This window comes from Phascolarctos cinereus, unplaced genomic scaffold, assembly GCF_003287225.1.
Source record: "Phascolarctos cinereus isolate Bilbo 61053 unplaced genomic scaffold, phaCin_HiC Scaffold_726;HRSCAF=1367, whole genome shotgun sequence".
NCBI classification, from domain to species: Eukaryota; Metazoa; Chordata; class Mammalia; order Diprotodontia; family Phascolarctidae; genus Phascolarctos; species Phascolarctos cinereus.
The window spans coordinates 48,126,412-48,149,229 of record NW_027556098.1 but is presented as its reverse complement, the minus strand read 5'-3'; the positions used below and the strand labels follow the sequence as shown (position 1 = coordinate 48,149,229).

Genomic DNA, 22,818 nt, shown 5'->3' with positions numbered 1-22,818 from the left:
ATCATTTGTTCCTAGTTTTGCCCAATATGACCATGCATATCAAAGTCTAAACCTTCTTCCATGTAACTGTCCTTTAAGTACTTGAAGATAACTTTTATGTCCTACCTGTGTACTACAATAAAACTTCTTTTCTCTAGGCTTCCATTTCCTTCAACTGATCTTTATGTTAACATGATTGTTATGCATTCACCAGTCTGGTTGCCTCTAGCTTCTTAGTGTTCTTCCTAAGATGTGGCAGCTAAAACCAAACACAGATAAACCCCTATGTGGTCTGATTAGGCCAGAGTATGGTAAAACTGCCATCTTCTTCCTAATGCCACATGCCTTTTTAAGATTGTATTAGCTTTTGGCTGCATATTGCACTATTAACTCAAGTTGAGCTTACCATCCATTAAAATTTCATATCTCATTCACACTGCTAACTAGCCATATCTCCCCCATCTAGTACATGTGAAGCTGATTTTACTTCACAAAGTTAAACCAAATACAAAACTGAACCCAAATGTAAAACTTTATATTTATCCCTTTTAAATTTTATCTTATTAAATTCAACTCAATTCAGCCTGTCCAGATACTAACAATAATAACTAGCATATATATCTATATCTCTATGTATAAATAGATAGAGATATATAGATATATAGTGCTTTAAGGTTTGCAGAGCAGCACAGTAGATAGACCCAGGCCTGGAGTCAGGAAACCTGAGTTCAAATCCATCTTCAGACACTAATTGGCCATGTGACCCTGGACAAGTCACTTACCCTCTATTTGTATCAGTTTCCTCATCTGTAAAATTGGGATAATTAATAGCACTCATCTCAAAGTTTTACTGTAAGGAGGTCAATGTCAGCGGATTGAAGAGTATGTGGTGGGGAGTAAGCTGTAAGAAGACTGGAAAGATAGGAGGGGGTTAAGTTATAAAGGCTTTGAATGCCGAATAGATGGTTTTGTATTTGCTACTGGAGATGTAGGGGCCTATTAGAGTTTATTGAGAGGGGAACTGTCATGATTGGACCTGCACTTTAGGAAAATTGTTTTAGACTGAATGAAAAATGGATTGAAGGGGGAAAGACCCTTGATCCAGTAGCAGACTGTTGGAATAGTCCAACCATGAGATGATGAGGGTCTTCACCATGGTGGTGGAAGTATCAGAGGAGAGATGGGAGTGTATTCTAGAAATGTTGCAAAGGTGAAATTGACACACATTGGCAACAGATTTGATATATCAGGGTGAGAGATAGTGAGGAGTTCAGGATGACATCTTGGTCAAAATCTGAAAATCTATTATGTACGGCTTGTGATTCATATTAAATATATAATAAAATTACCATGTAAATTTCTTTTTTTTTCCTCTTTCTCTTCCCCCCACCCTGCCATTATATATATATATATATATATATATATATATGTACAATCACTATACATATTGCTATTTATTACTTCTTTCTCTGGATGCAGATAGTGTCTTCCTTCATATCTCCTTAGTAGTTAATTTGGGTATTTATGGTAGACTTGAGAATTCCTTGGACAGCAAGGAGATCAAGTCAGTCAGTACTTAAAGAAATTAATTCAGACTCTTCATTTGATGCTGGGAAAGACTGAAGGCAGAAGAAGGGGATGGCAGAGGATGAGATGGATAGATAGAGTCATGGAAGCAGTGAACATGAGTTTGGACGGAGTTCAGTAGATAGTAGAGGATAGAAGGGCCTGGCATGCATTATGGTCTATGGGATTGTGAAATTGGACACATCTGAATGACTGAACAACCAAACGGGATTTCAAAGTTCTGTGCATGGAGGTGGTGTAGTTGTGAGTGATGGCAGGATCCAGGATATGACCAGCTTTGTCTGTGACTGAAGTGCAGTAGAGTAGAAGATCATGGGAAATGAGTTGGTTGAGAAATTGGGAATTAAGGTGTTTGAGGGAGTATCAGTATGTATGTGGAAGTCCCCTGTACGAGGCCAGGAATTGAGGAGAAGAGAAAGATTTTGTGCTATGTCCTGAACTCCTTGAGGAAGGAAGAGGAATGTCCTGGAGGTATGTAGAAAACAGCTACCAGAATTTTGATTGAGTGGATTGCGTGAACCCAAAGGAGAGAAGGGGTTACTGAGTGATGGTTGTAAGGGAGGAACCTGGATATCCTAATGGGAGCAATTGTGAGAAAACTCCTCACATCCGTCTTTGGATCCAAGTGGGTTTCTGGTCAGCATAACCTGGGTCCTTGGTCAAGGGTCTCTAAACAGCAGGGAGAGATGGTCCAGTTTCCCAGCCATGCGGGGCTAGGTTTAAACAGTGCAATAAGGTTTTCTCCCAATTTCCACAGTTGAATAAAGTTTTCTCACAAGACTGAATTTGGACAAGACCCATAATTGATTAGAAAGGGAACTGAGCTAGCTCCAGAACTGAGTCACAAGATAGAGTCAGTGAGGTTCTCTCAATTCTCATAAGTTAACCATGTGCTGTCCTAATCTCCTCAGTTCCCTCAGAATAGATGAAATAGAAGCCAGTTACTCCATGTGACAAGTCATATTATGAACAATTTAATAAGATAAGAAATATTAAATAATAAAACTATGTGTGTATTTACATAGCTTGGACAACAAACCTTTATGTAGGAAATTGATACAAATTTTTTTTTCCATTCTACTATTTCCAGTCTTTACTTAAAATAATTAATTTGTTCAGAAACTGTTCTGTTTCATGTAAACAAAATTGTCTATTTTATCTTCTGTAATTGTCCCTATTCCTTTTCTTTTTGGCAAAGAATATATTTCCTAACTACGGCTATGAAAGTTCCTTGAGCTACTTTTCTTCTAATTATAATTATACACTGCACTTGGGTTTTATATACAAACTTAGATTTGGAAGCTCTGATTGCTAGTTTGGGCACAGTCATTGTGAATATAATTGTAAAGGTGAGATTTCTTTTAAAAAATAGGTTTAGATTTGTGTATATGTGACTTTAAGGAATAAGTTCAAAATAGATACTTTCACAATCATGTTAAGATTATTTATGGACCTTGTTTTTATAGAAATAAGACTGCTATTTACAGAATTCTTTGTGTCTTAAACTAACATTATTTGCTTTTACTTTCCAATTTTAGCCTCAGAAGGGCAAATCAACTCCAAGTCCTGTGGATTTTACAATCACACCTGAAACCTTGCAGAATGTTAAAGAAGTGAGTGGTTTTTTAATATACATTGCTATGAGTTTGACTAACTGAAATGTCTTCCTTTGTGTGCCAATATCAAGGTGTCAGAAAAAATTAATTCTATTTCTTTATAACAGTGGTTTCAATAATTGTTCGATACTGCAAACTATGAAGTTGAAAATTGATTTTTAATACTATTTTGTTAAGACTTGATCGTACTAGATCTAATATTCCCTCTTGCTTTTTCTTACCCTTGCAAGTTTACTCAGGTAACCTCAAGTCATTTGGGTTACAATTCTGTTCTTGTGACTTGTATCTGATTTGTACTTCCACCTTTGTCTCATGACTCGTGTCTCTACCCTTGACTTTTTACTTGTGCCTCTTCCCTTGTAATTTCACCTCTCACCCACATTCTGGAGAAACTTACTTAACCTAAATATCTAGCTGATTCAGTCAGAGTAGTTGTAGCCACACCCAAATTCTTCAAATCATGTGGCTTGTTTATGGTTAAGGGGATTTCAGAAGAGGAGTTCCAAATCACATAATGTCAAGCTGGTGTCAGAGGTTTTAACTTTCTAGCCAGTCATAAGAAGTCACACCTGTGTTACTCAAGTTTTTGCTGTCTTCCTGTTGGAACAGCCCTCACTAGGGGTCTTTGACTGCTGAGGACTCATTGACCCAGTTTATTGGTGACTACTAGCCTAGCTAATGGGGTGGCTAGATGGTACAGTGAATAACTGGGCCCAGAAGATTCACCGTGCTGAGTTCAAATGGCAAATCACTCCAGTATCTTTGCCAAGAAAACTCCAAAAGGGGTCACTACTGAACAACAACAGTGCACCAAAAACATAGTTAAAGCAGCATAAAACAGTCCACAACTAGGTGGCACAGTGGATTAGAGGGCCTGTCATGGGATTAGGAGGACCTGAATTCAAGTCCAGTCTCAGATACTCAGATACTGTGTGACCCTAGGCAGGTCAGTTAACCTTATTTACCTTAGTTCTGTAAAATGAGCTGAAGAAGGAAATGGCAAACCACTGCAGTATCTTTTCCAGGAAAACCTCAGAAGGGGTCACAAAGAGTTAGATACAGCTGAAAGCCAATTAAACAACAACAAAAAGCCTAGCTAATAAATTGATCATGCTCGGATCTTTGCTTCCTCAGTCTACCTTTATTTCCATCATGACCGTACAGTGGCTTATATTGATTATAATGAATGAATGGATATCTGTTACATTTTGCTGTTATAAATATACAAATTAAAAATAAAAGATATAGGAGGAGGGACGCTGTCTACATCCAGATAAATTTGCTTGACAATTTTGTTGTATATTTGGAAGGAATTGCAAGTTGTGCATGGTAGATTTGCAGCTTATGTACAATCATCTTTTTTAATTTTGCTGTGTTATGAAAATGCTTGCTTTGTTCCGTGAATTGAAAATAAAATAAATTTTAAAAAGAAAAAAAAGGCAAGGATGATAAAGGAAGAAGGGAAAAAAACCTATGTTCTAAAATGTTTATAGCAGCTCTCTTTGTGATAGCAAAGAACTGAAAATTGCAGAGATGCCCATCAGTTGGGGAATGGCTGGACAAGTTGTGGTATATGATTGTGATGGAATACTACTGAGCTATAAGAAATGATGAGCTCAGTGATCTTAGAAAAACCTGGAAAGACTTGCACGAAATAATGAAGAGCGACATGAGTAGGACCAAGAGAACATTGTGTACAGTAAGAATGACTTTAAGCGAATATGCATTTTGATTATTATAAATATCCAAATAAACTATAAGGACATATGAAGAAAGATGCTATTTGCATCCAGAGAAAGAACTGATAAGTAGAAGAATGTATAGAATAATTTTACATATATATATATATATATATATATATATATATATGTTTCATAATGGTCTAATGGTAGCCATTTCTGGGGGAGAGGAACTACAGAGAGAAAAAAAGGGGGAAAAAATTTACATCATAACTTTTATATGTTTAAAAGGAATAGCAAGTTGTACATGATAGATTTGCAGTTTCATGTGCAGCCATTGTTTTTGGAAGTGCTTGTTTTATTCCATAAATTAAAAATAAATAAATAAATGTGAAAAAAATTGATTTAATTAAGTTTATTACTGATGAAACAGGCATTCTAGAGAGCACAGTGAAGAGTTGGGTAGCTCTAGAATAGTAAGTCAGTGGGATGGTGGGTTGGATTTAGGGGAATGGGAATAATGGAGCATGCAGAAATAGAGAATAAGGTTTGCACGATAATTTTTAAATTATCTCTCAACCTGTTCTATAAGTCAGGTATTTTTGAGATATCTTAGATTTTCTTCTATTTCAACATTTTCATTTTCTAATCTTTTGTTGTTGTTGTTGTTGACTTCCATTAAGTCTGATCTTAGACTTTTTAGTCTAAAAGTCCTCCCAGAGTTAGGACCTCTTAGATCTTTGAGGTTTAGAATACTGTATTGTGAAGGCCTTCTATGGCATCTTTGGACAGAGTGTTAGGAATCTTGGAGACTTTAGGTGTCTATGTTGTCCCAGTACTGCTGCATGTCTCTGATCACTATTATCTGGACCTTCCATGGTACCTACCCTGGGCTTTCTGATTTCTTAGGTTTTCTGTGGGGGCCTCCTCTATTATTGTTATTGTGTTATTTTGGACAAAGAGTCTTTAAGTCAACATGTGTCTCTGCCCCATTTCTGGTAACAATGGGAGGTTATAGAATTTTTTTGTTAATATTGGCAATTGGTTTCATCAAATAACCCCTTTTTCTATTGTTTGTGAGACTCTAGGTAATTTTTTTTTGTGCAGTTGTGGGGTATTATAGTGGAATTTCTCTTTATTCCTTGATGTTTCTGTCTGTTGCAAATTGTAGGTTTGGGGAGAAGCTATGTGGGAGCTGGGTATTCTGCTGTTGTTGAAGCAGCCGCATCGGCCAGAAGACCTTTAAGTTCCTTTTAAAGAAGATAAGGCACTTATATCAAATGAAGAGTTTCTTATTATATTTTCTCCATTTTTAACTTATTTTCTTTTTCCCCTTAGAGAGCTTCCCTCCCCAAATTTCTCATCAGAGGACATCTCAACTCAACCAACTGTATTATTACCCAGCCATTAACAGGGGAGCTGGTGGTTGAGTACTCAGAAGCTGCCATTAAAAACATAGAGTTGCAGTTGGTACGAGTGGAAACCTGTGGTAAGTCACTTCATTCTTAATGAGTGCTGCTTCTTGTTACTCTTCTATATTTAAAGGTTAATATGGCATGTATGTAAAAAGTTAGAGGATAGCCCTATAGCACTATTTGCGGAGTTCTGAATTGGTTCAACCATTCAGGAAAACAGTTAGGAATTGTGCTAAGAAAGTGACTGAAATGCCCATACCCTTTGATGCAGAAATACCTCTGCTAAGCTTATGCCACAAAGATAGCCCTATGTTCATCGAAATGTTTATAGCAGCATTTTTTGTAGTAGCAAAGAATGAGAAACAAATTAGGTGCCCTTTGTTTGCAATTTGTGGTATGTCTAGAAGGGAATATCATTATGCTATAAAAAATGATGAATATGATGTATATAGAGAATCACTGGAAGAGGAGTTTTATGAACTGATGCAAAGTGAAGTAAGCAGAGCCAGGAAAGCAATGTACACAATGGCTTTAACAATGAAAATGGAATGACAGTAACAAAACAAAACTGAATGATGTGAAATTCCAGTGACCAAGCTTGGTTACAAAGAAGAGATAGGACAAGGCATCTCACCCTGTTTTTTGCAGAAGTGGGAGGATATGGGTGCATTTAAACCTGTATTTCATTTCAGGCTTATTGATGGTTTTTCTGAACTTTTTTTTTTCTGTTTTTCAACTCTATATTTGAAAGGATCTCTCTCTCAAAAGGAGAGCTCTGTGTCTACACACACACACATGCATAAAACACACATAACAGGTCAGTGACTCAGGCCACACAGCCTGTTGCAGCAGTAGGCTAGTGTCTAGTCCCACCCACCCACCCTTGCAGCCCAGGTGAGCACCAGCCTCCCCCATCCCCCACCATGTGTCCCAGCATAGCAGCAAAACACCCCTCCTATCCTCCCCCCTGAACTGAGTCCCAGCACAACATCAGGCTGTCAACCAGGCTTCCCAGTGGCCCTGGTGCAAAACCAAGCCCCCACCAGGTACCAAAACAACACCAGGTAAGCCACCAGACTTCCCCACCCCCTACCCCCGTCCCCAGACATAGCAGAGCACCAGGCTTCCCATGGGCCTCAGTGTAACACCAGGCAAGCAGCCAGGGCCTGCAGCCCAAGTGCAAGAAGCTTGGGCCAGTGCCCCTTCCACTGTAGTAGCAGAGCTCAACTTTAAAAGTAACAAAATAGGCTGGAAAAGATGAGCAAAGAACAAATAAAGAACCTGACCATTGAAAGATATTTTGGTCTCAAGTAAGATCAAGACACAAACTCAGAAGAGGACAATAGTGTCAAAAATATCCACATGCAGAGCCTCAAAGAAAAATGTGAATTGGTCTCAGGCCCAAAAAGAACTCCCGGAAGAGCTCAAAAAGAAATTTAAAAATCAAGAGAGGTGGAAGAAAAATTAGGAAAGAAATGAGAATGATGTAAGAGAATCATGAAAAAAGAGTCAACAGCTTGATAAAAGAAGCACAGAAAGTGGAAAAAGATGTACAAAAATTTACTGAAGATAAGAATTCCCTAAAAAGTAGAATTGGCCAAATGCAAAAGGAGGTAAAAAAGCTAATTGAAAAAAAACTCCTTAAAATCTAGATTTGGACAAGTAGAAGGTAATGACTCCATGAGACATCAAGAATCAATCAAAGAAAATCAAGAGAATGAAAAAAAAAACAGAAGAAAAATGTGAAATATCACATTGGAAAAACAGCTAACCTGGAAAATTGATCCAGGAGAGATAATTTAAGAATTATTGGACTGCCTAAAAGCCATGATCAAAAAAAGGACCTGGACATCATACTTCGAGAAATTATCAAAGAAAATTGCCCTGATATCCTAGAACTAGAGCGTAAAATAGACATTGAAAGAATCCACCAATAACCTCCTCAAAGAAATCCCAAAATGAAAACTCCCAGGAACATTATAGCTAAATTCCTGAACTCCCAGGTCAAGGAGAAAATATTGCTAGCAGCCAGAAAGAAACAATTCAGATAGCTTGGAGCCACAGTCAGGATTACACAGGATTTAGCTTCAACATTAAAGGATAAAAGGGAATGGAATATGATATTCCAGAAGGCTAAAGAGCTAGGATTATGACCAAAAATCACTACTGAGGAAGACTGAGCATAATCCTTCGGGGGGGGGGGATGGCCATTCAGGGAAATAGAAGGTTTTCAAGCTTTCCTGATGAAAAGATGAAAACTGAACAAAAAAAATGATTTTCAGTTTCAGGACTCGAGAAAAGCATAGAAAGGTAAAAAGAAATGAGAAAACCTAAGGGATTCAGTAAGGCTAAACTGTTTACCTCCGTACGTGGGATGATACTTGTAATTCTTATGAACTATTAGTACAGTTAGAAGGAGTATACATAGAGAGTATGAGTATGGGATGATAGCCCAGAAAAGGGGGGGCGGTGAGAAAGAGGACTCCACTGGGAGCAGAAGAAAAGAAGAGGTAGAATGGAGTAAATTATCTCACATGAAGAGGTGTGAAACATGGAGGGAATATAGGAAGTTGGTGGGTGGCAGTGTGGGCATTGCTTGAACCTTAATCTCATTTGGAATTGGCTCAAAGAGAGAATAACATACATAATTAGTTGGGTATAGAAATCTGTCTTACCCTACAGAGAAGTAGGAGGTGAGGAGGTTAAGCAAAGGTGGTGGTGAGGAACTAGCAGAAGGAAGGGCAGATTGGGGGAAGTGGTAGACAGAAGCAAAACACTGGTAAGGAGAGATGGGGTGAAAGGAGAGAGAAAAGGGTAAACAAGAGGCAAAATATGATGGATAGAAGCACACAATAATCATAACTGTGAATGTGAATGGGATGAACTCAACCATAAAAGGGAAGCGGATAGCAGAATGGATTAAAATCCAAAATGTTGTTTATAAGGAACAATATGTTGTTTATAAGGAACATGCTTGAATCAGAGAGAGAGACACAGAGTAAAGATAAGGGGCTTCAAGTGACATAAAAAAAGAAAAAACAGGGATAGCAATCATGATCTCAGACAAATCAAAAGCAAAAGTTGATCTAATTAAGAGACAAGGAAAGAAACTACATCTTACATCTGTGATACCTTTTAGGTACCATAGACAGTGAAGTAATATCAATACTAAACATATATGCACCAAGTGGTATATGGAATTGAAATTCTTAAAAGAGAAGTTAAGTGAGTTATGGGAAGAAATAGACAGTAAAACTATACTAGTAGGGGACCCCAACTGTCCTCTCTCAGAACTAGATAAATCTAACCACAAAATAAACAAGAAAGAAGTTAAGGAGGTGAATAGAACTTTAAAAAAGTTAGGTGATATGACAGACTTATGGAGAAAATTGAATAGGGATAGAAAAGATTATACCTTTTTCTCAGCAGTATATGGCACCTACACAAAAACTGACTATGTATTAGGGCATAACAACCTCAAAATCAAATGCAGAAAGGCAGAAATATTAAATGCATCCTTTTCAGATCATTATGCAATAAAAATTACTTTCAGTAAAGGGCAATTGAAAGATAGTTTAAAAATTAATTGGAAACTAATCCTAAAGAATAAGAGGGTCAAAGAATAAATCATAGAAATAATAACTAATTTCTTTAAAGAGAATCACAACAATGAGACATCATACCAAAATTTATGGGATGCAGCCAAAGAAGTACTTGGGGGAAATTTTATTTATCTAAGCTTTTACATCATTAAAATAGAGAAAGAGCAGATCAATGAATTGGGCATGCAACTTAAAAAAAACAACAACTTAAAAAAAAAGAACAAATTAAAAATCCACAGTTAAGTATCAGATGAGAAATCATGAAAACCAGAGGTGAAATTAGTAAAATTGAAATTAAGAAGACTATTGAGCTGATAAATAAAACTAGGAGCTGGTTTTATGGGGGGAAAATGATAGATAAACCATTGGTTAATTTGATTAAATAAGAAGGAAACAAAATTTCCAGTATCAAAAATGAAAAGGTGAATTCACCACCAATAAAGAGGAAATTAAAGCAATTATTAGGAAATATTTTACCCAATTGTATGCCAATAAATCTGACATTTAAATAAAATTGATAAATGCTTATGGAAAATGTAAATTGCCCAGATTAACAGAAGAGGAAATAAAATACTTAACCCCATTTTAGAAAAAGAAATTGAATAAACTGTCAGTGAGCTCCCTAAGAAAAAATCCCCAGGGCCAGATGGATTCACAAGTGTATTCTACCCTTTAAAGAACAATTAATTCTAATACCATATATACAATTTCAAAAAATGTATGTGGAGTCCTACTATATTCCTTTTGACATAAAAATGGTGCTGATATACCTAGACCAGAAAGAGCAAAAACAGAGAAAGAAAAATATAGATCAATTTCCCTAATGAATATCGATGCAAAAATTTTATATAAAATACTAGCAGAGATTACAGCAATTTATCAGCAGGATAATACATTATAACCAGATAGGATTTATACCAGGAATGCAGAGCTGGTTCAATATTAGGAAAGCTATCAGCATAATTGACCATATCAGTAACAAAAAACAAAAAATCAGTAGCAGAAATCATATGATTATCTTAATAGGTATAGAAAAGGCTTTTGACAAAATAAAGTATCCATTTCTAGTCAAAACACATCAGAATCAATGGAATTTTCCTTAAAATGATGAGTAATATCTATCTAAAACTATCAGCAAGCATTATTTGTAATGGGGATAAGCTAAAAGCCTTCCCAATAAGATCAGGGGTGAAGCAAGGATGCACATTATCGTAACAACTATTATTCAGTATTGTTCTAGAAATAGCTCTAGTAATAAGAGAAGAAAAAGAAATTGAAGGAGTTAGAATGGGCAGTGAGGAAACAAAACTATCATTCTTTGCAGATGATATGATAATATACTTAGAAAATTAACTTAAAAACTACTTTAAATAATTAATGACTTTACCAAAGTTGTAGGATATAAAATAAACCCACATAAACCATCAGCATTTTTTTTTTACACAATTGGGGTTAAGTGACTTGCCCAGGGTCACACAGCTAGTAAGTGTCAACTATTAGGTCTGAGACTGGATTTGAACTAAGGTCCTCTTGACTTCAGGACTGGTGCCACCTAGCTGCCCCTAGCATTTCTATATATTGCCAACAAAGCCTAGCAGCAAGAGATAGAGAAATTCTATTTAAAATACTGTAGACAGTATGAAATACTTGGGAGTCTGCCTGCCAAGACAAACCCAGGAACTATATGAACTTTACTTTTTTTGTCTCTTTTTTTTTCCTTGGGCTAGGCAATGGGGTTAAGTGACTTGCCCAGGGTCACACAGCTAGTAAGTGTCAGGTATCTGAGGCCAGATTTGAACTCGGGTCCTCCTGACTCCAGGGCTGGTGCTCTATCCGCTGTGCCACCTAGCTGCCCCACAAAATGCTGTTCAACACAAATAAAATCAAATCTGAACAATTGGAAAAATATCAGTTGCTCATGGGTAGGTTGAGCTGATAAAATAAAAATGACAACAATTGGAAAAATATCAATTGCTTATGGGTAGTTCAAGCCAATATAATAAAATGACAATTCTGCCTAAATTAATTTACTTATTCAATGTCTTACCAATCAAACTACCAAAAAATATTTTATAGAGCTAGAAAAAATAATGAAATTTATGTGGAAGAACAAAAGACTATCAAGGGAATTAATGAAAAAATAATGCAAAGAAAGGTTTTCTTGCTGTATCAGATTTCAAACTACATTATAAAGTGGTAATCATCAAACTTATCTGGTACTGGCTAAGAAATAGAGTGGTGGATCAGTGGAATCAATTAGGTCACTCAGTCTACAGTAGTAAATGACTGTAGTAACCTAGGGTTTAATAAACTCAAATTGCCAGCTTCTGGGATAAGAACTCATTATCTGACAAAAACTGCTAGGAATACTGGAAAACAATATGGCAGAAAATAGGTATTAGACCAACATCTTACAGTGCATACCAAAATAAGGTCAAAATGGGTACATGATTTAGACATAAAGGGTGATCCTGTAAGTACATTAGGAATAGTTTACCTGTCAGATGTGTGAAGAAGGGAAGAATTTATGAGCAAACAAGAGATAGAGAACATTATGAAATGCAAAATGAATAATTTTGATTACATTAAATTTAAAAGTTTCTGCACAAACAAAGCCAAAGCAACCAAGAATAGAAGGGAAGCAGAAAGATGGGAAAAAATTTTTACAGCCAATGTCTTTGATAAAGGCCTCGTTTCTAAAATATATAGAGAACTGAGTCAAATTTATAAGAATATAAGTCATTCCCCAATTGATAAATGGTCAAAGGATATGAACAGGTAGTTTTTAGATGAAGAAATTAAAGCTATCTGTAGCCCTATGAAAAAATGTTCTAAATCACTATTGATTAGAGAAATATAAATTAAAACAACTGAGATACCACTACATCACACCTGTCAGATTAGCTAATATGACAAAACAGGAAAATGATAAATGTTTTAGATGTGGGAAAATCAATACACTAAAGCATTGTCGGTGGAATTATGAACTGACCCTAGTCATTCTGGAGAGCAATTTGGAACTATGCCCAAAGGGCTGTATGTGCATACCCTTTGACCCAGTAATACCACTTCTAGGTCTGTATCCCAAAAAGAACATAAAAATGGGGAAAGGACCCACATGTACAAAAATATTTATAGCAACTCTTATTGTGGTGGCAAAGAATTGGAAATTGAGGAGGGGTGCCCATCGATTGGAGAATGGCTGAACAGGTTGTGGTATATAAATGTAATGCAGTATATTGTGCTATAAGAAATGATGAGCAGGCTGATTTCAGAAAAATTTGGAAAGAGTTACATGAAATGATGCAAAGTAAAGTGAGCAGAAGCAGGAGAACATTGTACATAGTATCAGTAACATTGTGCAATGATCAACTATGAATTACTTAGCTCTTCTCGGCAATACAGTGGTCCAAGACAATTCCAAGACTCATGATAGAAAATGTTATCCACCTCCAGAGAAAAAACTGATGGAGTTTGAAGCATTTAAAATCATATCATTTTTACTTTGTTATTTGTGGTTTTTTTTCTTTTTTCCTGTTTCTTTTTTCACAACATGTCTAATATGGAAATATGTTTTATATCACTGCACATATATAACCTATATCACATTGCTTACTGTCTTAGGGAGGGGGGAGATAAAGGCGGGAGGGAAAAATTTGGAACTCAAAATTTTTTGAAAATGAAAGTTAAAAATTGTCTTTATGTGTAATTAGGAAAAAATAAGATAAGGTGGGGGGGGTTGCAAAAAAAAAAAAGAAAAGAATCCTGTTAAAAAAAATTTGTCCATGAATTTTGGTAAATAAATTAGAGAGAAAAATGGGATTTTTTTTAGAGATTTCATATTGCTTAAAACGTTTTCAGTATCTTCTTGTTTCTAGTTTTAATTTTAAGTTATTTTCTTCTTTCTCAAGGTTGTGCAGAAGGATATGCCAGAGATGCCACAGAGATTCAGAATATTCAAATTGCTGATGGTGATGTTTGCAGGGGCCTTTCTGTTCCCATATATATGATATTCCCTAGACTTTTCACTTGCCCTACCCTTGAAACTACCAATTTCAAAGTTGGTAAGTTTGTATCTATAACTTCAAAGCTTGTGTGAATTTTTTTTTTTTGGTGAGGCAATTGGGGTTAAGTGACTTGCCCAGAGTCACACAGCTATTGAGTGTCATGTGTCTGAGGCTGGATTCGAACTCAGGTCCTCCTGACTCCAGGGCCAGTGCTCTATCCACTGAGCCACCTAGCTGCCCCTTTGTGTGAATTTTTTTTTAAAAGAAAGTGAAGTTATTGTGATCAAACTTACACACAGTAGATGTACTATATTATTATCATCATCATTAGCCTCTTACGTTTAAAAAATCTCTATGTTGCTCTGTCTTCAGTGGATCCATGATCTCATTGTCATTCCTTCCACTGATGTAAGTCACATTTATCTTTGCCTTCTTTGGCTATTTTCCATATCTTGCCATCAATCCTCCACAGAGGATCTGCCCAAAATTCTGAAGGTTTTTCTTTGTTTTCATATATTTCATGCAGACCACGGCAATACTTGAGTTGTCATTTGTTAAACCTCATTCGTGCTCTTTGATTCTGTGTCCTCAACTGAAATCTTATTAGCTTACTGTAGGCAAGAAAATTCTCAAACTTCAGTTTTGATATATCCATAACCTCAAGTTGCTAGAATTTCTGCCTTTACGTTGCTAGCCATTTAGTGTGAAAATTTGTACATAGTTGTCATTTAATAACTTAACTGGACAAAGAGATAGTATGGTAGTAAGATGTAATTGATGATTTAGGCTTTAACTGACATGCCACACAGACTGAAAATTTGCAAGGAATGGTGTTTTTCTTTCATTCTTAGGAATCAGACTTCTTATGCCAAGCAGAAAGCATAGTTAAATCTGTCACAAGAAAATTTTACTGTATTGTTCTTCTATTTTCACTGAGCAGTTAATGGTAGTTTATCCTTTGAGGCAGCCAATCCAATGTTTTCATTAATGTCATAATTTTATATGCATTGTCAAAACATATCTAATCAGAATGTCTCATTCATTAATTATGCCATGATTTTTCACTTTAAAAAGAGCTGTATAAATAGAGCATAATGTAGTGGAGTCATGACAATATCTTTAGTTGATGAAGATAAAGTAGATTTAGTGTTTGAGTGACAACAAAAAGTGGACTCAAAGTTGAATTTCCTTGAAGCAAGACCACAATTTAAAGTTTTGAAGCAATTTCTTAGTTTCTTTTATTCTCACATATTTTTCCAGCGGAAAAATATGCGTTATAATAGGTTTTCAGGCTGTAGAATTTGTAAATTCCTCCCACCCCAAAAATTATCTGTTGTTTAATCAGGTTGGTGAGTTTTATTTTGGTTTAGTTTGGTTTTTGGTCAGAGAAACATAATTAGACAATACAGAATTATAATTAGGTTTAATGTCATGTTTATGGGAAAGCTACTGATTTTATTAGGCTAAGCAACACTGCTTCTGCTGAAACAGAAAGGAAGGAAGTAAATCTGGCTCTGGTTAGAGGTGAAGTAGACTGAGGAGAATGGGGAGCATTAGCTCCAGTGGAAGAGGGGGAAGGACTTTAGAAGATTCAGCATATTCCATACTGGGGAGCCTGTGAGTGTATTTTCACTTGGTGAATTTAATGGCACAGAAGGATTCCTTAAAGTAGAAACAGGTTAATTCCTGTTTCAAACGTTAAAATGATCAGGCCTCCAGGCATATTTAATTGTATTATCCATTTCTTTTATATTTTTATGATTCTAATTTCCTCTCTTCTCTTTCCAATGTAAGAAGCAGATACATGTTCATTTTCTACATATTATTTCGCTGTAATTTGAAAGGTTTTAACTAGCACAGCTAAAGAGCTAGTGAAGCTCTCCATTTGCTTAAAGTAAAAAGAAGAGGGCCTAAGTAAAGTTGTTTATATATAAATGTATTTTCTAGGGAAGAAAAATTACACTGTGTAGTGCTACTGAAATTGCTTTTTCTCATTTGCAAATGTAAGGTTTCAGATTTCCACCCGGACCATTGCAAGCTAGTTGTAAAGAGAGCAGATTGCAAGTTAGTTTTAAAGACAGCAGGGCAGAAATAAATGGCTCATTATTATTCAGATGACAAAACAGAATTAGAAAAAAAAATGCAAGTACATCCTGTGACTCCAAAATAATTTCTTTTGTTACAGTAAAGGCAAAAGAGGAGGGAGTATTCTTTTTGAAATGTAATAACTGTCTCTTCTTAAGTGAGATAGAAATTTATGCAGAAGGCATTTAAAAAGAATAATAGAAAATAGGCGTTTTGTTTTTATTGAAAGATTAAGCTAGGGTATTAGATTCAACACAAAAACAAGAAAATAATACTGACTACACTGTCACATTAGTCAGGTCTTCTGTTTAAAGCCAGCTGATTCTGACAAAGAATTAATATTTTGTTTTTATAAAAAAGAATGACAATAAATATACAAGTATTTAAATTTTCTTCTTTTTTATAGAATTTGAAGTTAATATTGTGGTCCTGCTTCATGATGATCACCTCATCACAGAAAATTTCCCACTGAAACTCTGCAGAATTTAAAGAAGAAAGATAAAAATTGGGGGAAATGAAAAGATCAAGGAGAATTTCAGAGTTGATAGACTTACTTGGAGTAAAAGTTTCAAATATACACTTGTTTTTCTTTATTATTCTGATAAGAATGAACTTAATGCCACAGAAATTGTAATTATAATTATGTATTGTTTTCCTTTTGGCTGCAGTTTCTAGAGCATATAGCGTTTTTAGTCACTGGGTTCAGGGCTTTATTTTCTTTGATATTCAAGGATTTTCTTAGTGTTGATTAATAAGATTACTTAGCAGAAAAAAAAATGTGTTTGTACTTTGACCTAACTTTTCTTGTCTAAGCATTACAATGAAGAGTTTTGTAATAATGATGTTAACATTGCTAAAAATTAATGGAAAAAAAATTGTGAAGATCTCTCAGTGCTCTAAGCAACTCTCTAGGTCTATAAATTGCAGAGATGATACAAATCAAAGGACAAACAGTCCTTGTTCCTGCCCTGAAGATCTCCCAGAATTGCCACCAAGGACTACGTATAACTCTGGGACAGAGAGTTTGTAGCTCAAAATATATTTCCAATCATCATAAGGGAGCTGAGAAGAACTAGAATTAATGCTGGCAAAGTGCTTAATAAAAGCATCTCAGAGTCGCTAGAGGGTGGTTATTGTGTCCTGGCCTTGGCTCTGACATAGACTAACTCTTACTCTGTGACCCCAGGCAAGTCACTTCACCTTTCAAGGTCCCAGCCAACTCCCTGAAATTATATATTAGCTAATCCCCATTGCTTAACACAGATTCCACATCAGGAGACCTACAAAGATGGTATCACAGATTCAGACCCCTCCTTTTTTTACCCTTAAAAAATTTATTTAGAGGCAAAGTAGTATATTGGGCAAATAGAATGAATGAAGCATTTATTAGGTGCTCTGTGAAGTTGTAAATAAATGTGACACTTTTGTCACCCTTTTCAGTGTCTTTGTTTCTCAAAGATCTCTTAAATAAAGAGGCCATACTGCCCTTTTTGTGCTCAGATTTTTTTTTTTACTGTAGTTTAGTGCTGTGGATAAAAATACAAAAGCAACATGGTCCCTTCTTTCTAGGAGCTCACCTTCTAATGGAGGAGACAACACATATGGAAGGTTTCAGCTAAAAGTCATATGGAAAAGTCCCGTAGTCCTTAGAGGGTGGTGGCAAAGCAGATGGTAATGCCTTTTTCTTTAATATCATTTCCACTAATAACATTCATATCAGTTTCTGATGTCAACCCATTTAACAGGGCCAAAGTCTTTGGTGGAAAGAACTTTCCCCTCTGGGTCTGTAAGAGCACTTGCAGGAGCAATTCCAGGCTGCGTCTTCCCAGAGCTTGCTTTCCAGGATGGCCCAAGGTTCTTGGGAACCTGTATCAGGAACTGAGGGAAGGTGATGGTTGTGGTGGTGGTGGTGGTGGTGGTTTGACCTGGCAGATACGGCCTCTTGTCTCTTTTTCAGGGTACCTTGCTGCTTCAACTAGGCTGTCTTGCCTGTCCTGGGAGTGGCAGATGGTTAGCAGTTGGTGGGGATGGCTGGTCCCTTTTCACAGGAGTCACCCCTCATCCCCACCCGAGGTAATAGCTGTGACATGTTTCCTGGAAACAGGACTGTTAATCTTAGGCAAGGGTGGGGAACCTGCAGCCTCAAGGCCATGTGTGGCCCTCTAGGTCCTGAGGTTCAGCCCTTTGAATCCAAACTTCACAAAACAAATCCCCTTAATAAAAGGATTTGTTCTGTAAAACTCGGACTCAGTAAAAAAGGCTGCACCCAAGGACCTAGAAGGCCACATGTGGCCTCGAAGCCTCAGCTTCCCCACCCTGGCTTAGGGGGTGGTGGGAGTGCTGCCATCTCTGGGTTCATATCCTCACCCGCCAGTCGGTGACAGTTGCTGCTGGTTGTAATGAGGAAAGCAGGCCCCTTCTTCACAATGATTTTCCCCCTCAATAATATATATGAATATATATACATATATAGACACATATACACATATATGAAATTGTTCTTATTCCATTCTATAATTATTTTACATGACATCATTATAGTTTCAAAGTATTTATAAAATGGGAAAAATTACTAGAGTGAGTAAATGCCTGAAATCAGGGGTTTCCAGTATAAACAAGCCTTATACATTTTTACAAAGTCTTGCGCTGCTGTTTTCAAGACTGCATTTAATAAATACAAGACCATGAAAGAAGGAAGTGGGGAGGGGGAAGCAATTTAGTCTGTTTCTGTAAAGCCTGGATGAAATTTGAATAGCAAAATGTCATGTTCATAGCATACCTTTTAACATATGTTGGTACTTCTGTTAAAATGGCAGCACGTAGAGGAGTCCAACCATCCCAAATATACCTCAGCAAAAAAAGGACAGCAGGTAGACTATGATCAAGAATAAAGACCAATATCGGTCAACTCCTCTAGAGCCAAAACCCTACAGGGTACCTGGTTGTACCAGGAGAGATGAAAGTCAGCTGAAGCTCTGGTAGATGGGTTTGAAGACTCCTGTGATCTGAGGGGGAATCCAACAGGGGAATCGGAACTCACCCTGACCTCTAACAAATGGGCTTTTGAAACCTTGGTGCTCAGAATGAATGAGTACCAAGCAAATCCAATGTCAACAGGATTTCAGCCTCGACTCGTACCATGAGAATCTGGCCCCAAAACAAGGCTCCATACACCATGGGGCAGGGTGGCAGGGCCCAGCTATGTGTTCCTTAGAGCTCCAGGAGACCAAGCAGAGAACAGGACCAGCTCAACAAACCAAGAACACAGATGCTGTGCTCAAGGTGCAGAGCGAGTGGAACAGCCCAGTTCTTACAACTATTAGGGCAAGGATAAAAGGAATGCCAGACTGAAAAATGATAAAATATGAGAAGAAACTGCAATAAGTAAATTTTGCCAGCCCAGGTTGCTACAAAAATGCACACATGCATCAACACTGGGTAAGGGGACCAGTCAGAAAAATAGCCTGGGAGTGCAGCTCTCTCCTAGCTCAAGGACCAGGGGCAAACCAGGTAAACCTAGAGACCAATGACTATTAAAACAAGAAATATTGAAACAAAAAAGACTAGGGGTGGTGCAAGAAGAAATAGACGGAAGCTTACGTGGGCTGGAGGGAGGGTGAAAAAGTTGGAGGGATTATCTCACTCTTCATTTTATCCTCATTTGGCTGCTACCATCGCTGATAAAACCCTAATGTGGTTTTCTGTTACGCGGCTCAAAACACTGTTGTATTGGAACCCAAAGTTTTAAAAACACATGTTTAAAAAAATTGTTTTCACATCCAACTGGGAAATAAGAAATACAGGAAATGGGGTATAGAAATCTATCCTGCCTTACAGGAAAATAGAAGGGGAAGGGGATAAAAGAAGGAGTGGGGAGATAGAAGGAGGGAAGATTAGGGAAGGGGTATTCAGAATGCATGCCATCTTGGGGTGGGGGAGGGGTGAGATGGGGAGAAAATTTGAAACTCAAAATCTTGTGGAAGTGAATGTTGAAAACTAAAAATAAATTTTAAAAAAATTATTAGGGAAAAAAAAAGCAACCCTTGCAGCTCATGTTTTTATCCCACATAAGTTCCCAATTCCAGTTGCAGAAATTCTGTTAAGGGGTTTTGGTAGCTTTCTTCAACTCAGTTTGGCCATCCCACATGTCAGAGATTCATGAAGTTTATTTAAGGATAACAGATTCCTGGATACATTGGAAATTTCTTCTTGCATGGTTCTTTTCTTTATCTTTTCTCTCTGCCCTGGAAGTTGACCTGGCTGTGACTAAATATGCCATTTTAAGAAGTACCTCTCAACAGCTTGAAAATTGCCAAAGAAATGGAAAAAATGTTTTAAAATAAATTTTGTTGATATATTTTGTTTTTAAATAACCTAAATTTCCCCATCAGGTCTCTCTTCCTCTTCCAGAGAGCCATCCCACATAGCAAAGAAATTTAAAAAAGAAAAAGATGAAGAGAAAAAATCAGCAAAATGGATCCAAAACGAAAGTATAGGTAGTGTCCCATATCTATGATTTCCCAAGCCAAGGAATAGAGGAAAGTGTAGAAAGGATTTTTTTAAACTTTTTTCTAAAATCCAAGATTCACTTAAAGGGAAAAATGCATTGTCAATGAAGACCAGCTTTTTAGATAACTTATATAATTCTTCACATGTAGACAATGGTGGATTGATTTTTGAAACAGAAACAAACATTTGCTTCATCTGTCTTTTTGCTACAGGAAGAGCAGCCTAGTTTTCTTTATTTGCCTTAATGATAATTTATTCCTTTAAAAGGAGCCAATGAAAGGAACTTTTATTCTAGTCTTAATTTTCACCATTTGGTGAGACCATTCAGTCTGAGACCGAATTTGGAGTCAGAGGACCTGAGTTCAAATCCCAATTCACTTAACTGACACAGACCTCAGTTTCCTAATTAATTAGTAAAATGAGAGAACTGGTCTAAATGGTTTCCATCTTTAAATCTACATGAACTTGTGATCTTAGAACAAGGAAGATCTAATTGCTGAGAGATGATGGGAACTTTGTGGGTTTAAGTGTCCATTCCATTTTAGAATTTGTGCTAGAAAAACTAGTCAAAGTCTGACACAGAATCTAAATTTTGATGAAGTAGATTTCAAAGGGATCAGAGAAAGGCTAGGTGGTTAAATAGCTGTCCCATATTTGATTTACATTGTACATTGAGAATGTTCCTCCTCCCTCCTTTGGTGAGACTCCAGACATGAAACAAAACCTAGATCTGAATGATCATGTCCATATAGTGGGTGAAGCCCAGTCTTTCTAGTTCATAGTGGGTCTCAGTGTAAAAAGGAGGACCTATACCTAGGTGTCACAGTGGGCTTAGGGTCAGGAAGACCCGAGTTCGAGTTTGGCCTCAGACACTTAACTATGTGAATCCTGAGAAGTCATTTAACTTCTGTGTGCCTCAGTTTTGAGGAAACCTGTGAAGTGAAGATAATAGAATATACTTCCCAGAGTAGTTGTGAGGATTAGGTAAGATATTTGTAAAGTACTTAGTACAGTGCCTGGTGCAGAGTAGGTACTTCATAAATGCTTATTTCCCTTTCCTCCTTTCCCTGTAGCAAAAATGACTTCTTGCACAGTTACTCGTCCTCTTCCCAGGTCAAGGAGAAGTGCCTTGTACCACCACCTAATGTTTTCTGGCCCACCAGTGGGGACTTCCATCTCCCCGGGAGTGGCATGGAGGCAGGTGAGGGGGACAAGGGGAGAACACCAAATCTTCATCCTGTGAGAAGCCTCTGAGGGTCAGTCCCCTTCTGTGGTGGGTGGTTAGACACTGACTTTCTTCTTGTTGCCATAAAGCAAGCCCCCTCCCAACAATGCCACTCCTTGATTCTCTAAGCCCTCTCTGGGAAAAAATTCTACAGTGATCACTGGGTGTTATATAGGGAGCAGTGTGGAAGGGTTTGTCGGTTTTACATTACAGTAAGTAGTGGGCTACCAGGGGGCCTGCATTTTGTAACACTGCAGGTGCCCTGGGATGCCACTTAGCTGTCCCCAGCTTCTCTGCCTTCTGTCACGGATTCCCACATTTGCAGCTGCTGCCCCTGGTGTCTGTATTTCTGCCTGTTGCTCTCTCTGCTGTGGTCAGTTGCTAACCTGAGCTCTTGTGTCCTATTCTGAGACAGGCAGTGTCTAGGTTTATTCCTCTATTCCACTGTCACTGCTGAGGCCTGACACTCCCCTCCTCCCTATTCTTCCCATGTAGAAAGTTACCAGGTCCTATGCTGTCACTGCCCTCAGGAGCTCAGCAGGAGTGCTGAAGGTGCAAGTGGCTGGGGCTTGATTTTACTCTCAGATGCTTGGGGAGAGACACAAATCAAGACAAAAAGCAACAAAGCCAAAAACTCCTCTAGGCCAGTACATATGCTTAGTTCCCAAGTGAAATTTGTAATTATTTATGCCTGGGGAGGGGGAAATGCTTCTAAGACCTAAGCTGTGTTCTTTGTGGGACCTTCACTGGAAGAGAAGAGGGAGAGGGAATTACAATTTGGGGTGAGTGGAAACATTTTAAACTTCGTCCATCCTCAACTAATTTAATGAAGGTACAACTGGTATATTTGTCCATATCCCCAGCTCCTCAATTGCAACTGGCCTCTCCCCAATTCCAGAAATATCTCCTGGCAAGAGATATATTGGGGCAGCTAGGTGGCGCAGTGGATAGAGCACCTGCCCTGAAGTCAGGAGGACTTGAGTTCAAATCCGACCTCAAATCAAACACTTGACACTTACTAGCTGTGTGACCCTGGGCAAGTCACTTAACCCCAATTGCCTTTAAAAAAAGAAAGAGAGAGAGAGATTGTCCTTTCAATTTCCTAATGACTCAT

General features: G+C 37.4%; 2 protein-coding genes across 2 annotated transcripts in view; one reads left to right on the top strand and one right to left on the bottom strand.

Annotated features, from left to right (window-relative positions):
- Positions 1-17,456, top strand: part of VPS26C (VPS26 endosomal protein sorting factor C) — a 48,251-nt gene extending 30,795 nt beyond the window's left edge. The window contains exons 5-8 of the mRNA XM_020995936.2: positions 3,105-3,179; positions 6,200-6,350; positions 13,790-13,942; positions 16,377-17,456. Coding sequence (XP_020851595.1) covers positions 3,105-3,179; positions 6,200-6,350; positions 13,790-13,942; positions 16,377-16,459 — 462 coding nt within the window. The 3' untranslated portion in view covers positions 16,460-17,456. The remainder of the gene's footprint in view (positions 1-3,104; positions 3,180-6,199; positions 6,351-13,789; positions 13,943-16,376) is intronic.
- A 76-nt stretch (positions 17,457-17,532) lies between these two features.
- TTC3 (tetratricopeptide repeat domain 3) overlaps positions 17,533-22,818 on the bottom strand; it is a 201,205-nt gene continuing 195,919 nt past the window's right edge. The window contains exon 46 of the mRNA XM_078146523.1: positions 17,533-17,964. Within this exon, the coding sequence (XP_078002649.1) occupies positions 17,842-17,964 (123 nt within the window). The 3' untranslated portion in view covers positions 17,533-17,841. The remainder of the gene's footprint in view (positions 17,965-22,818) is intronic.